Source organism: Gorilla gorilla, chromosome 10 (assembly GCF_029281585.2).
Source record: "Gorilla gorilla gorilla isolate KB3781 chromosome 10, NHGRI_mGorGor1-v2.1_pri, whole genome shotgun sequence".
In the NCBI taxonomy this organism is placed as follows: domain Eukaryota; kingdom Metazoa; phylum Chordata; class Mammalia; order Primates; family Hominidae; genus Gorilla; species Gorilla gorilla.
Window position 1 is genome coordinate 24871547 of NC_073234.2, and position 14621 is coordinate 24886167.

Genomic DNA, 14621 nt, shown 5'->3' on the forward strand with positions numbered 1-14621 from the left:
CTCCATGTTTTCAGATTTTAAAATGGAGAAGCAAAGGTTTCATGGCAAATTCTATGTCAAAGATGAACCCTGTCAATCAGCCTAAAGGAAGGTCTTATAGACCACAGCTTTCATGCTGTGCTATATGGATAATTACAGTGACAAGTTTTTTGACTTTAGTATACACTTAGAAATATCCTAGAAAGGCTATAGGTGATGAATATATCACCACTGGGTATAGAATGGAAACTACATATTAGATAATTTAGTTTTTACATATGGCAAATTCTTGGATTCATCTTCAAACAAGTCACCCCAGACACCAGTAATTGTATTTAACTTGCATTTTTTTCTGAGAAATTTTATAATATATTTGATATAGTTCAATTTATACCTGGTACATCAGGGGTTTTTTAGGATATGGAAAGGGTACAGTCTTCTCAAGAAGCAGCCTTATGCAGAGAACTGAGATGCTTATTTATTTTAAAGTTGGGATTAGACTTTACTGTTTAACTGAGATGCTTATTTATTTTCTTTCAAGTGGCATTAGATTGAATCATTTATACTTTACCAGCACTGCAAGGGACATTGTATTCTTCAAAGGTGAATTCATCTGAAACACAGAAATTATTGGAGAGAAAGAGTGAAGACATTCAGGCATAAGCACCCAAGATGTGAATTGTAAATAAACTATGTAAGCTAAGAAAGAAAGTAGACAGCATCGCTATAGAACCAATAAAAATGACTTCTCTGTTAAGCTGTTTGGGATTGGTGGGAGGAAACTAAGAGAAAATCTGGCTTGGGAACAGAATTGAAAGGCCGGGTACACGGGTGGCATGCCTAAGAATAGTTACAGTAGTTACAGGACTCCGTAGATAGTACCTTTTCACAGCTGTGTTTTTCTCATTGGAATTGCACCTTGCTCTCTGAACCTTTCCTTAATCAAAGAAGAACGGTTTTAGCACTACCATCATGCTACAATGGTGGTAATTTTCTAGCTCAAAGCCATGAGCAAATCAAAGTATTTCCTGATTATCACAAAGTTCCCCAAATTGTGTGAGACTATCTGAAGCACAAGTCAAAAACAGATCAAATTTTTCATGTCACACATCAGCTCTGAGATGTGTTTTTTCAGTTATTGTACTCTTCTTATCTCTTTGGAGTAATTCAGCCCAGGACAAACAACTTTATAGGGAAATTTAGATAGAATGGACCCTCTTATTGCCTTATGGTCAATTTATAAGAATGACTCTAAGACTTGTTTAGTGGGGGGACATGAGAGGTTAATATACAAGAACATGATTATCCAGTGCACACAAACTCACTTTTTCCCCCAGTGAAATATTGTGGAGTTTTGCTTTAGTTAAGGCAATCCTTTACTAGGTTAGTAGTCTTTTTTTTTTTTTCATTTCAAAGCTCAGCATGTCTGAATCTTACCTGTCTCATAATAATCATAGGCTTCTACTGTAGCTGGTTTTAAATTCTTTATTTGGATGTCTTGTTCCACAAAGAAGGAAAAATGCAGGGTTTGATGGGTTAGCTGGAGAGACAGGAAAACAATTGGAATCAAAGATTAGTTAATCTTTGATTAACTAGTTACTAGTTACTGGCCACTCTTCATAAGATACTATCAAACCCTGTAGTTATGCTATATATCTGTACCAGAACCTATGAAAAGAAAGGGGAATTCTGTGACCTGCATAACATACTCAATGACAGATAAAAGAAGGACAAAAGAGACAATTTTGTAGACAGCCAAATGTAATGAATCAAGCCTGTTGACAGTCCAGGCTTCATTTCTTTTTTTCCTTTTCTTCTCTCTTCTTTTTTTTTTTTTTTTTTTGTGTGGGGGACCAAGTCTCGCTCTGTCGCCTAGGCTAGAGTGCAGTGGCACGATCTCGGCTCACTGCAACCTCTGCCTCCCAGGTTCAAGCGATTCTCCCATCTCAGCCTCTCAAGTAGCTGGGATTACAGGCACCTGCCACCGCCCCCAGCTAATTTTTGTATTTTTAGTAAAGATGGGGTTCCACCATCTTGGCCAGGCTGGTCTCGAACTCCTGACCTCATGAGCCACCTGCCTTGGCCTCCCAAAGTGCTGGGATTACAGGTGTGAGCCACTGTGCCCGGCCGGCTTCATTTCTTTTTATAGAACCTCTAGTTGTTATTCCAAATCTAGCAGAGTCACAGAAAGTCTTACCTTTTCAAAGTAGATTGGGACATGGTTGGTGCTCACTTCAGTCCTCTGAATCTGAGGCTGTTTCTGGAGCTGTTGATCAAGAGGATAAGCCAGAAATATGGAATGAGAAAATTTCATACTGGCAGTAGTTTTCAGGTATTTATGATATAAACAGCTTCTCAGGAGCATCCAAACTACTAATTTTGATTTCTTCAAGAATAATAATGAAAATAACAGTAGCAGTATTTATTGAACTTTTATTCTCTATATATACTATAAGTGTATGTGCAGATACATATATGTGATACATATATGCATGCACACACTCATATATCCTTTTCTCTTTTTATATATAGCTGGAAAATAATTCAATACCATTCCACATAACTAGGTGTCCTGGGGCCTGTTGGAACATTATTTATCATGTTTCTGACTTATACCCTATACTTGACACCATATAACCATGATACACACTATTAAAATGATAGAGACACCCTCTAGAGAAGCAATTTTGAGGGAGCACACCTCTTGAAAAGTGCATCAATAAAGTCAAATTGACACGATAAATGCCAGCATTTACCATGACTTTGCTATTTGTAAGGGATCTAGGGATTACCTTTTTAACTGATGCTCTCATAAGTATGAAGCCTGATACCATCTTCACATCAACAATGACCATGTTGGAACTGGGTCGGTCCCCAGTATAACTATAAAATCAAAGCATAAGAATAAGGAATTCAAACAAAATTTCTTGGAATTCATTCAAGACAAACTCTCTCTTTACCTTCTATTTCTAACACTAAGTTACTATGTCTACTGTATCTGTTTCTGTTATTATGGTTGTTTGGAAAACCCATCATTTTAAGCTCACACTCTTCAGATATTGTAATATCATATTATCAATGTTAAGCCTTTTTCAGAAAATGTTCTTGTTAATAAACACTGCAAGAATTCCATATTCATTATGTGTGGCTTTGGACAGTGGAGTTTCTCCACATAAGAAAATCAATTTCTCCATATTCTATTCGGTTGGTGCAAAAGGTCTGGTCATGATCTAGGACTTACCTAATGTTGATGTGAATCTGGAACGTTCTGTGAGCATCCATTCCATCACAATTTGTGGGGAGAGTATTAACCTGCAGAGCAAAGGGTGTTTTCCCTTCTTTCTTGGGAAGGATGTTATATCTCAGGCATGTCTAAAACAAATGGAAAAAAAATCCTTAATTTTTACACTGAAATTGTCTCATAATCTGTTCCAGATGATTCATACCTTCCCTTAGCACACACTTCTTTTTCTTATTTTGAAATTCAAATATAACTCTTGAGACTTTCTCTCCCATTTGCAGCATCTCCTAAACCCCAGCAGTCTCACCTGTAGGTACACACATCCCGACCCTGACATGGTTGTGCTGTACTCCCCTGGAACCTCTGGCAACCGGACCTCCTGCAGCACTAGGCGGTTGCCATCATCTACTTGGAAGTCTTTAGAAAAGGTGTCTGAAGACTGGATGGTGACCAAAGCTGCTTTCTCACTTTTAGTGAAAGTTGCTGTTCCATATTTGGAGAGTGCTTGAAGAGCCACCATTGTGTCCTGAAAAAAAAAAAAAAAAATGAGTAGAGAAATCACAGAAGAGGAAAGTAACAAACTCACACTGGATGTAAACCATAACAACACTATTCTTTTTTCAGAATTATTTAGTTATAAATGCAGTCCACTAACTCTATTTCAATTCAGTTCAATCTGGTTAGTAATGATAAACTATTCTAGATACTTTGAAGGTATATTTCTAAAAAGTTTCTTCATTCAGCTAGTTTAAATATACATATGGAGATAAGACTTAGATATTTGACACAAGCCCAGGCTATTTCAATAATTTATAAATTTATGTAACAATATTTGTTATAAAAGGTCAGAGAAGAGAGAAGAAAATATGGGTTAGAATAGTAAGAGAAGACTGAAGAAGGTTATCTGAGAAATAAGATTACTCTGAATAATGAGCAGGGTTTATGTAGACAGAAGAAAGGCATTGGGGGGGACCTGGGTGGGGAATGCTCTATGTGAAGTCATGGAAACTGCGGTGAGCTAATTCCAGAAGAAGCAAAGGGATCTGCCTAATCAGATTGGTGCACTCATGTTTACTGGGGAGAGGAAATATTTTTGATAAAATATTAGATAATTTTAGGCTTTGAGTGAAAAAAAGATTTATTTTCTAAGGGAAGTAATCCCTTGAAAATATTGCTTTGTGAAGACAAACCTACCTGCATGGTTGGGGGGCCCCTAGGGAGTTAAGAGAGGAGAGAGTATAAAAAGGACAGAGCAGTAATCCATACGTAAGATAGTAAGGCTGGAACTTGTCTGCTGATGGAGGGATGGAGAAAGTGTGAATTAGAAATACTAACCATTCCATTATTCAACTCCCAGATGGTTGTGTCTTCATATATGTGAATATATTTATGTTTCCTTCTAGAGTCTTCCCACAGACCTGAGTGGAGGAGAAGCCCCCTTGGGGATTTTGCTGCTTGGTAATCCACTTCACAATACGTGATGCCACAGACAGGTCCTCTGAAGATGGGGCAGGCTGGACAGTAAGATAGGTAAGGAGCACATAAGTTGTCATCTCTACTTCCGCAGAGGGAGCCCAGGGTTGAGAATAGAGGATCTTAGCTTCGTGAAGTTTCCCAGGACGTTGCCAGTGGATCGAATCCTCTTTGACATAGAAAAGGGTAGAATTTTTAGCTTAAAGGATGATTTCAAAATCTAATCCATAAGTGATGATTATAATTACAGTTTACCTAATAAATTGACATTTCATTTTAATGAAGTGAAAGCATTAAACAAAGTGAAAGCATTAAATAGTCACTATCAAACAAATCTTTATCAAGAAAGTAAAGTTCCAGGGAATAACATTGAGCCTTTGTGTCTACTACATGTGTGTGTGTGATATTAGAAGGTGGGACTGTATAGAGTCTATACTGTGTGGATTAATAAAATGATCCATGTTATCCAGAGAATTCGGGTCTTAGATCAATGATAATTATTCTGTCATTAAATTAAGTTAGCATGGTAGGCATGAGCTCAGTAGAGGTATTGTCCCTTCTTTTGGTCACTGGTGGTTGTCAGAAGTAAACTTTGCAGTAGCAGCTCTTACCTTCTTTCACAGCCTCTCTGTTTAATGATTCAAGCAACTCTCTTCGCTTGACTTTGTTTCCTGCTAGGGCAAAGGCATAGGCCAACAACGCTTTGGTATAGACAGCACTTCCTTGGTCCTCTGAGGTGGAGCTCCAGGCCGTTTCAAGGCAGGATAGGGCACTGCAGACCACTGCATGCTATGAAGAAGACGAAAGGCTATTGTAAAACAGCAGAACCAGGCAAATGAGCTATTCCCGGGCTAACTGCAGATTAGAAACCTTAATGTGCCTGTATAACCTCACAGTTCTGACCAGAGAGGAGTTTCCTCTGCTGCTTACAAAAGGATCTGGTCCTTTACATTCCAGTGAAATGTACCAAAATTAAATACCATAAAAATCACAATTAATTTCCCTCAGGGATTCACCATATTATAATTTTATTCTTTACGTGTGTGAAGGAGGTAAAGAGGATGTGCTTGAACATACAGTGGCAGGCAGAGGCATCTCCAGCAAAGCAATGGTGATGTAGGCAGAGAATGTCACCTCATCGTTCACCCCACCGTGTAAGGATCAGAGGCAGAGAGACTCAAACACTTCAATAGTCATGACAGCATCTGCTAACACTTCTTTTCCTTTTGACATCTTCACTAGATTGTTTCTTGTCTTGTGCTAGATTGTTGATTTTCTCCCCTTCCTCCTCTACCCTAAAATTCTTGAGTCTGTCCCAGATCACCTTCCCTCACTTTTTATAGTATGTTCGGCTTTGAGGTTTTTTTGAACACTATTTTCATTCAATAAAAAACTACTAAGGTGTTGCTAGATTTCAGGAGATTTAGAGTCCCCCATTCTTCCTGAAATCTATGTTGCTAAGACTGAAGGACTCAATTCAAACATCATTTCCTCCCACATATCACTATCTTCAGGGACCAGAACAAAAATAGAGAAGGCATCACCTTAATGGCATTGTTGAGCAATGATCCAGAGCCTTTGAAAAAACCATCTGCCTTTTGTCCCTGTGAAAGCCAGGTGAGGGCATCCCTGATGTGTGAGCTCTCCACAGAGACGTATGATTGGGCTTGAGCAAAGGACTTGAGCACGAATGCAGTGAGCCTGTCGAGCAAAACAGAAACACAGACATGAGGACCACCTCACTTTCATAGCTCACTTTGTGCACTGCCTCCAGACATTGCTCTTCACAATTCAGTGGAGGAGATTACTGGGAGGTATTGATGGGGAAATAGAGCTGAATATACTCTAGTCCAACAAACATCTCAATATCTTTTATTATATCTCAACTTTATTGGTTTCTCTGAGTTGATGCTTTTTAAATTTTTTGTTGTGAAACATTTGTTGGAGCCTCCAAGCCTCCCCACCATGAAAACTGCATTTCCAGAATGACTTGTCCTGACTTTACTGCATCATGGTCTCCTTCTGTCCTCGCCCTCCTCTCCTTCTTTAATGCACAGTGTGGGAGCTTCTTCCTCTGTCATTTTATAGAATGACATTTTCTGCTTTATATTTCCATTTAGAAGATCCTTATTTCACCATTTTCAGCTGTGTTATCACAGCAGGTAAGCTTTCAGAGATGAAACGGTGAGATTACCCAACAGGAATGATACATACAGCATATGCGTTATTTAAAGACTAACAATTTTCCACAAAAACCTCCAGATATTAGAGAGTAGCTGTTTCTAGAATCCTGAAATGTCATGGATCTACAGAGAGCATAGGGAAAAAACAATCTTGTTTCCCTGACTGCTACCATCATTGTCCCCAAAGGTGCTGTAGGAACCATCTCTGTGCTTATAATTCAATTGCCTTTGGTACCCTGAAGAGGAAGTGTTCATAGATTTATTGAAATGGCAAAGACATTGGAGGATTATTGAGCTTTTTTCTCAGTGCTATTAGGAATCATAGGGTAACTAATATTTAGTTAAAATTTCCCGCAACCCCCAATCACAGGCTTGATGATACTATTGAATTTTCTACTTGTATATTGGGACATTTTATTGAAAATCACGACAATGACTATCGAATCTTAATGAAACAGATGTTGATTTTAGTTCACCAAAAAAATTTTAAGAGATTATGGCTCTTCTTTTTGAGGTAATCTCTCACCACTGATGAGGTAGCTAGTGGCTTTGGCCTTGATCTTCTCTGTCAGCTGTTGTGTCTCATTTAGATAGTTTAGAACATAAATGTTAGGGACAAAAAGGACCATATTCTGCTCTCCACAACCACAGGGCATCTGAAGAAGGTTCTGAAGGTTTTGCACTACAGAGCCTAGTATATCACCTGTGGAATAAAAGTTGTAAAGAAATCAGATATGGTTTGTATTGGGCTAGGAAAATAGATTATTAGCTAACTGAGAGGCCAAATGACCTATAGAGAAAAGGACAAGAAGACTAAAAAAGGTGAAAAAACAAGAAATAGGGAGGAAAACAAAAGGTGAGAAAATAGACGGTTTAAGGATGGAGAAAGCGGGGAAGAAACTGAATGGTAGGTGATCTATCTTTTCTCATGGGCCACATGTCTGGTAAAACTCAACCACAACCATTTTCAAACTGACTAGGAAGCATTACCACCTAGTAAACTGCTTGAAGATGAGGGCACTGAGAGGTGACCCTTTCTTTTTAGAATATATCAAGGCATAATATGTAGCACAACATCTATTCAAGCCCCTTTCCAACTGTAACATAGCGTAACCCTTAGTGCTTTCTCTCAATCCATTGCCTGTTGTCAGAAACTTCATTAATGGTGGATGGTGAGGCCCATGCACTAGAATTATACAGCCAGACAGCTGCTTCCCTTGGGCTGAAAGACTCACCTAAAACTGAATATGTTGCCCTTGGAGATCCTTCAACCACATTTGAAGGAACATTCAGTGACACCTTTTCAGGTACTCCAGTATCTAATGAAAGAAGAAAAACACACATATAAAGGAGGGGAAAGTGAGAGAAATGTTCTATTTTTGTTATGAATCATGTTTCTCTACATCATCTAGATCCAACCTTTTATTTTCCTTCGTCATTATATAACTTTTTTTGTGTGTGTGATAGAGTCTCCCTCTGTCATCCAGGCTGAAGAACAGTGGCGTGATCTCACTGCAACCTCTGCTTCCCGGGTTCAAATGATTCTTGTGCCTCAGCCACCTAAGTATCTGGGATTACAGGCATGCACCACCACACCTGGCTAATTTCTGTATTTTTTGTAGAGACAGAGTTGGCCAGGCTGGTCTTGAACTTCTGATCTCAAGCGATTTGCCTGCCTCCATCTTCCAAACTGCTGAGATTACAGGTGTGAGTCACCATGCCTGGCTCAGTTATTATATAATTTCTTTGATACAATCCAAGTTTCCCTTAAAGCCATGATTCATCTCTCAGTGAAGTTCATATTCATCATATACATTTCTGCTAAATTTCTATGGCTTTTCCTATAGGCATACACTTATGGTATGCTTATTTCCTTCTCTTCATGGTTTATATTAATTCCTGCTACTGTTAGTGCTTTTCAAGAATTACATTCATTCCATTCATTTGTATTCAGTGTGTACTATGTACCAGGTTCTAAGTGCAATGATACCAAAAGTTTCAAAACAAATTTCCTGGCCTCCTGGAGATTTCATTTTTAGGGGAAGACTAAGATAAAAAAGCAAGAGTATATTTAGTATAATAGATGTTGATAAGTGCTATAGAGAAAATTAAAGCAGGGCAAGTGTTTCTATGGTGAGCTAGTAAAACAAGGCAGGTCAGGAAATGGGGAGGGGGCTCCCTATGGAAAAGCTCATTGATAAAAAGTCCTGTGTGAGCAGAGACTTTAAGTAAGTCAAGGAGCCAGATCTATCCAAACCTGGGGGAAGATACTTCCAGGAAAAAGGAACAAAAAGTAAAAGGACTCCAGAGACTGAAGCATGCTGGGTGTATTCCAATAGGAAGAAAGAGGTCAGTGTGGCCGGAACGGGGTAAGCGAAGGAGAGATTAGGAAGACGTGAAGTCACGGGGTAGCAAGGATTTCTAAGTGGCATTAAAAACTTACGCTTTAACTTTGGGGGGATATGGGAGATTCCTGAAAGGGTTAGAGAAGAGGAGGGACACGATCTGACACATGTTTTAAAGGATCCCTCTCGCTGAAGGGGAACAAGAAGAGATGATCAGGAGACCAGTTAGAAAGCTATTGAGAGCCTGCAAGAGAAAGGACTAGAATAGTAGAGATGGAGAGAAGTGGATAGATTCTGGATGCAATTTGAAGGCGGAATCGACTAGATTTGTGCATGGATTGGGTAGGGAAGATAAGGGAAAGAATGTAGTAAAGAACTCCAAAGTGTTTCTCCCTAGCAAATAGAAGAATGGATTTTTCATCATCTGAGATGAAGGAAATTGAGGGAGGAGCAGATTTGTGAGGACGAGCAGATACTCAAACTTGCTGATTTTGATATGCCTATGAGACCTACAAGCCTGTAAGTGGAGAGTGGGCAGTTGAATACATGAGTTTGAGTTCAGGAAAAAGGTGTGGATCAAAGTTGTACATTTTTGGACACAAGTACATAGTTGTTATTAAAGCCATTGACTAGATGATTTTTATCAAGGGATCCTCGTATAGAGAAGAGAGATCTGGAGACTGAGCATTATCGTCAAGATGATTATAGGTGGCACAGAGTTGGATTTTTAATGATAATTTAAATAAACTTAAAAAAGTGTTAGCTTTTCCCCTTCTCTTTCAATATAGTGGTAATTTTTGTATTGCTATATTAATGATATTAGTAAAATACTGGTTTTCTATACAAGTTAGTAACCTGGAGTTCCTCTTAAAATAACTTGTTTAAGTAAAAACATGAGTGCATTTAAACTGTCAATTGAACAGTAAATCATACTAGTGTCACACAGATATTTCAATATTTTGAACATGATTTAGGAAGACATTTGAGAAACACAGAGGTATCAGAAAGAATCCTGTCCTGAGGTCAACAGCCTTAGACCTTATTATTAGGCAAGAGCTTTTAAGCTTTTAAGCAAGTCTTTTATTTCTCTATGCTTGTTTCTTTATTCTTAAAATACAATAATAATAATTTATCCTAAAAAGTACTTTCTATTTATTTCCCTAAGAGGCTCATTCCAGGTGATTTTCATCAGGACAATGTTTTTCTTTTTTTCTTTTTCTTTTTTTGTTAGAACAACTCAGCAAAATAAAATTCCTGTTTATTGTTGGACAACATTGTTTCACACATACATCAAACAGGCCAAAAAAAAATAAACAGCAACTTCATAGACAAAAAAGGAAAAAAAAGAAACCTTTTATCTTTGGCCTTTTTAACCATCTCATACAAACCAACTACTTATAGTACAGCTAAGTACATACACAAAAAAGTTACTGGAATGCTCGGAATAAGATTGTTTTTCTGTTGTCATTTTTGCTTTTTTTACAAGGTTTTTTTCTCCTTTGAGATTATAATGAACATGGTCACACCACAAGTAAAGTCAGAAGTAGGACAGAGAACGCTCCGAAGGCTGGTTTGGTCATCCGAGATCATTAAAAATGGCTGCCCCTAACAATATGTACAAAAATATAAAATGTAAATAAAAAATACAAACAAATTTCCTTTTTAAAGTACTTTTAAGAAAAAAAGCAGGGCCTTGGAAGTTTTGGTTCTTTTTTCCTCCCCTGTTGCAAATTCTCATGGTTTGGGTTGGGTGGTGGAGAGCGCGTGTCATCTGCGGGTGGCACTGCCCGCGGTGGGCGGGCGGGCCTCTCTACTCGAAGGTGACCACGTTTAGATTCTGAGACGGGAAGTGGAGGGTGAATAGGTCACGGCGGCCTTTTTTTTTTAGTTTAACGTTTCCTTTTTTGCTGTCTGGTCATCCTCGTCGGTCTTCTGCTCCTTGGTATCGACATCGCCATCCTCATCATCTTCAGCTGCCCGCTTGCCCGTAGCTGACTCAGCTCCCTCGTCTTCATCTCCATCCTCTTCCTCACCATCACCTTCTTCCTCCTCCTCTTCCTCCCCACCTTCTTCCTCTTCTTCATCTACCTCATTGTCAGCCTCCTGCTCCCCATTTTCCTCATTAGCATTCCCGTTAGCAGGGGCGTCTCTTCCATTTTCCGCCTCTTCCACAACTTCCTTCTTCTCCTTTAAGTCCTTGGTGGTGATTTCGGAGCTGGTGTCTACGGCTGCGTCTGACATGGTGGGGCACGCCGGTGATCCGATGCAGGGGATTAAAAAGAAAGCCAGAGTTCAGGGATTCTGGCGATAAAGCTGCCGGAGTCCGCGGCGGCGGAGGAGGCGCGCGGCGGAGGCGGCTGCGGCGAGCAAGGAGGCTGACGAGGAACAATGCAAAGATGGCTTTTCAGAGCAGCCAGTGGGGCAGGACAATGTTTTTCATCAAATGTCCTTAGATTTGGAGGAGGGTAAGAGTTGTTTTTTTTTTTCTCTCTCTCTCTCAGAGAAAAACATGCCCCCAAAAGACATTCCACAACCGTATACTCTGGCAAGTCACTTAAGATGAAATTTTTGTCTATATATTACACTTACCTGATGCACAGAGCAGCGTGTTGAAAGTTTCCTCCTTTGCTATTCCTTCAGGCTTTATATTGACAAAAAAAAAAAAAAAGTAAAGCGATACTGAATGTATAAAAGAAAAATTAAACACTTGAAAGCAAAGGAGAAAATGGTGGTGAAGAATTGGATTGTAGATCTATCCACATTCTTGGGAATTAAATGTCACTGTGAGATGCATGTTAGATAATACTGTATGAAATAATAAGGGCTCTGAGACTCACAGAGAGTAGACTTACGTACCTCAACTAGTAAGGGCTTGACCACAGTGTCCTTCTGCGCAAGTGGTGGGACGTCAGTCAACTCATTGTCACACACTTCCTGAGAATGCATGGCTTCTGCAGTGGCTGTGAAATTCACCTTTCCTGGGGAATAAAGTTCTTAAGAGTTAAACGGTGATTCTATATTGAACAGTTTCTTCTTTTCCAGTTTCCCCAGTGTATCCAGTGGTTGTCTTCCTCTTGATTAATATTAAAGGAGGAGAAAAAGTGTGTATTGGGGTCAGTGCAGAAAACAAATCATCCAAGCACAGGAAGTGGAATTTGCTAATAGCGTTACTACTCACCCAGTGACTTCGGAGTCACAACCCAGGACACGGTTTTCCGCCCATTTCTACAGACAAAGTGAGATTCTTCATTCTTCTCTGTTGGAACAGCCAGGAAAGCGGAAGAGACCTCCAGCTGCACAACGACCTGTCCCCCACACCCAACCACAAGTTTATGAAGGGATGCAGAACAGCATGAATACTGCAAAAGATGCTCTGTGCATCAGGTAAATGGACTGAGGGACAATGTCTATGAGTCCAGAGGCACTGAGAAGCTGTGCAAATATGGTCAGCTCTATCAGACACTTTGTAGTTTAGGTGTTTGAAACAAGAAAATTGAAAAACTGACAGGAATTAGGATAAGTGTTTAGGATTTAGCCTTGTGCCAACAGAAGAAAGAGGTGTTTAGTGAAAAACATGAAACAATCAGGTGGACATAATGTCTGAATTTAGGAAGACACAGATATAGGAGCCTGAATGAATATAACCTTACCACCTTGGGCCTGTCAGTTACCTTTTCTCTTAGTACCAGGTCTGCTCCAAAATTAGGATATATCATATGCAGTTCTGATTTCCTGGGTTACCTAGGAGACCTGGTAATGAATGGTGACTATCTTCTATTCTCATTCACTTCCAGAGAAGTGTCCTTACCCGAATGCAGGTGGACAAGTAGTTAAACACAGTGGCTTTGAGTGTGAAGGCTTCTCCTCGCACCACAGAATAAGGAAGGGTGAGTTCTAGGAAGAAAGGCTGGAAGGCTTGAAGAGACACGATAGGAGAGAGGCCAAACCCTGTGGTTCCAGACAAGCAGAATGCTCTGGACTTCCACTCTATGATGGTTTCAGGGACCTGGTCACCAGCTCACTTATACCTAATGAGCTAGTGAAGGAGCAGAGAAGAGGAGTATAAGCAAAACTTTTTTTTTTTTTTTTTAACACAAAGCATGGCTGATCCTAGAACATGATAACTCAGTAACCTAGTGTGGTAAATGCTAAACTTGATCTAAGGGTTGGTGCTCCTGGTGAGGTCTTAAAGCTTTTTTTGTCCCTACCTCCCTTACTCCCTCCTTCCCTCCCTCCCTTTATTTCTTCCTTTTTTCTTTCATTCTTTCCTTGCTTTTGTTCTTTCTTTCAATCTCCCTCCCGGGTTGGTGCTCCTGGTGAGGTCTTAAAGTTTTTTTTGTCCTTACCTCCCTTACTCCCTCCTTCCCTCCCTCCCTTTATTTCTTCCTTTTTTCTTTCATTCTTTCCTTCCTTTTGTTCTTTCTTTCAATCTCCCTCCCCTCCCCTTCCCTTTCCTTTATTTAAGAGGGCTGGTAGCATCCTACTTTCTATTATTTTAGTTATCAATAGACTAAATTAGAAAAAAAATTAGCATTGTTTAATTATGAGATAAATGAACTACAAACCTAAATATTTACCAGAAAAGAGCAGAGCAGAACTAAAAGGATCAGGAATCCAGGATAACATCAGTCATACAGCAGGATTCAAACCCTCTCCTAAACTAAATTCCAGGCAACACACAACTTACTCAACTACCACCAAATCCCAGATCCAGGTCTCAGGGAAGTACTTCCGGACTATCTCTTTCACTTGCAATATCTGAGGTTCTTCTTCGATCATTGGGTACATTATTTCTACGGCTCCTGGGGGTACACCTCGCAGACCTGGTCCTGGAAGACAACACACAGGCCTCAGTGTGAACCTCATTTTTATCATCAATTTCTTATTGCTGCCTTATTTCTCAAGTGGAGTAAGGTCATATGCTCAGGGAATGTTTATTATTGGAACAATTTAACCTACCAGCTTGTTATTTTGTTCACTTTCCTATAAAAAGGCTAATCCTATTTTTTCTTCAAATAGAATCTAGAGCTAAATATATTTTTCTTTATAAATAAAAACAAATGACCTGTACATGTACCTCCTGAATCTAAAATAAAAGTTGATTAAAAAAAACAAATGTAGCTCTCTCTAAGATGATTATTCAACTAGTGAAGGGAAGGATAAAGAGTAATTTAATACACCAAATATTGCTTTTACACTGAAATTGTGTTCACATGTCTTCTGTTTGCAGTGAGAATCAAACAAGAGGAATGGATATTAGCTAAGCAAGATGATTTCGGGAATGATTTTTTGTTTGTTTGTTTGTTTCGACATTGAATTAATATGGAGACATAAACAATAAGCAACAAGATTCAGTAAAGTATGTAGTATAGACAATGGGGAGTCAGGAATGAAAAGACA

General features: G+C 39.2%; 2 protein-coding genes across 2 annotated transcripts in view; both read right to left on the reverse strand.

The window, feature by feature from the left end:
- Positions 1-539: 539 nt before the first annotated feature.
- LOC101143538 (pregnancy zone protein-like) overlaps positions 540-14621 on the reverse strand; it is a 49628-nt gene continuing 35546 nt past the window's right edge. Inside the window, 18 exon segments of the mRNA XM_055357460.1 lie at positions 540-592; positions 1417-1519; positions 2177-2245; positions 2772-2862; positions 3221-3351; positions 3528-3746; positions 4639-4862; positions 5305-5482; positions 5771-5869; positions 6238-6396; positions 7027-7112; positions 7403-7579; positions 8112-8195; positions 11811-11862; positions 12078-12199; positions 12400-12526; positions 13030-13237; positions 13909-14050. Of these exon segments, the coding sequence (XP_055213435.1) occupies positions 540-592; positions 1417-1519; positions 2177-2245; positions 2772-2862; positions 3221-3351; positions 3528-3746; positions 4639-4862; positions 5305-5482; positions 5771-5869; positions 6238-6396; positions 7027-7112; positions 7403-7579; positions 8112-8195; positions 11811-11862; positions 12078-12199; positions 12400-12526; positions 13030-13237; positions 13909-14050 (2324 nt within the window).
- On the reverse strand, positions 10463-11637 carry LOC101142817 (prothymosin alpha-like). Its single transcript, XM_004052671.5, has one exon. It carries the CDS (start codon positions 11460-11462, stop codon positions 11106-11108), a length of 357 nt encoding a protein of 118 aa, XP_004052719.2. The 5' UTR covers positions 11463-11637; the 3' UTR covers positions 10463-11105.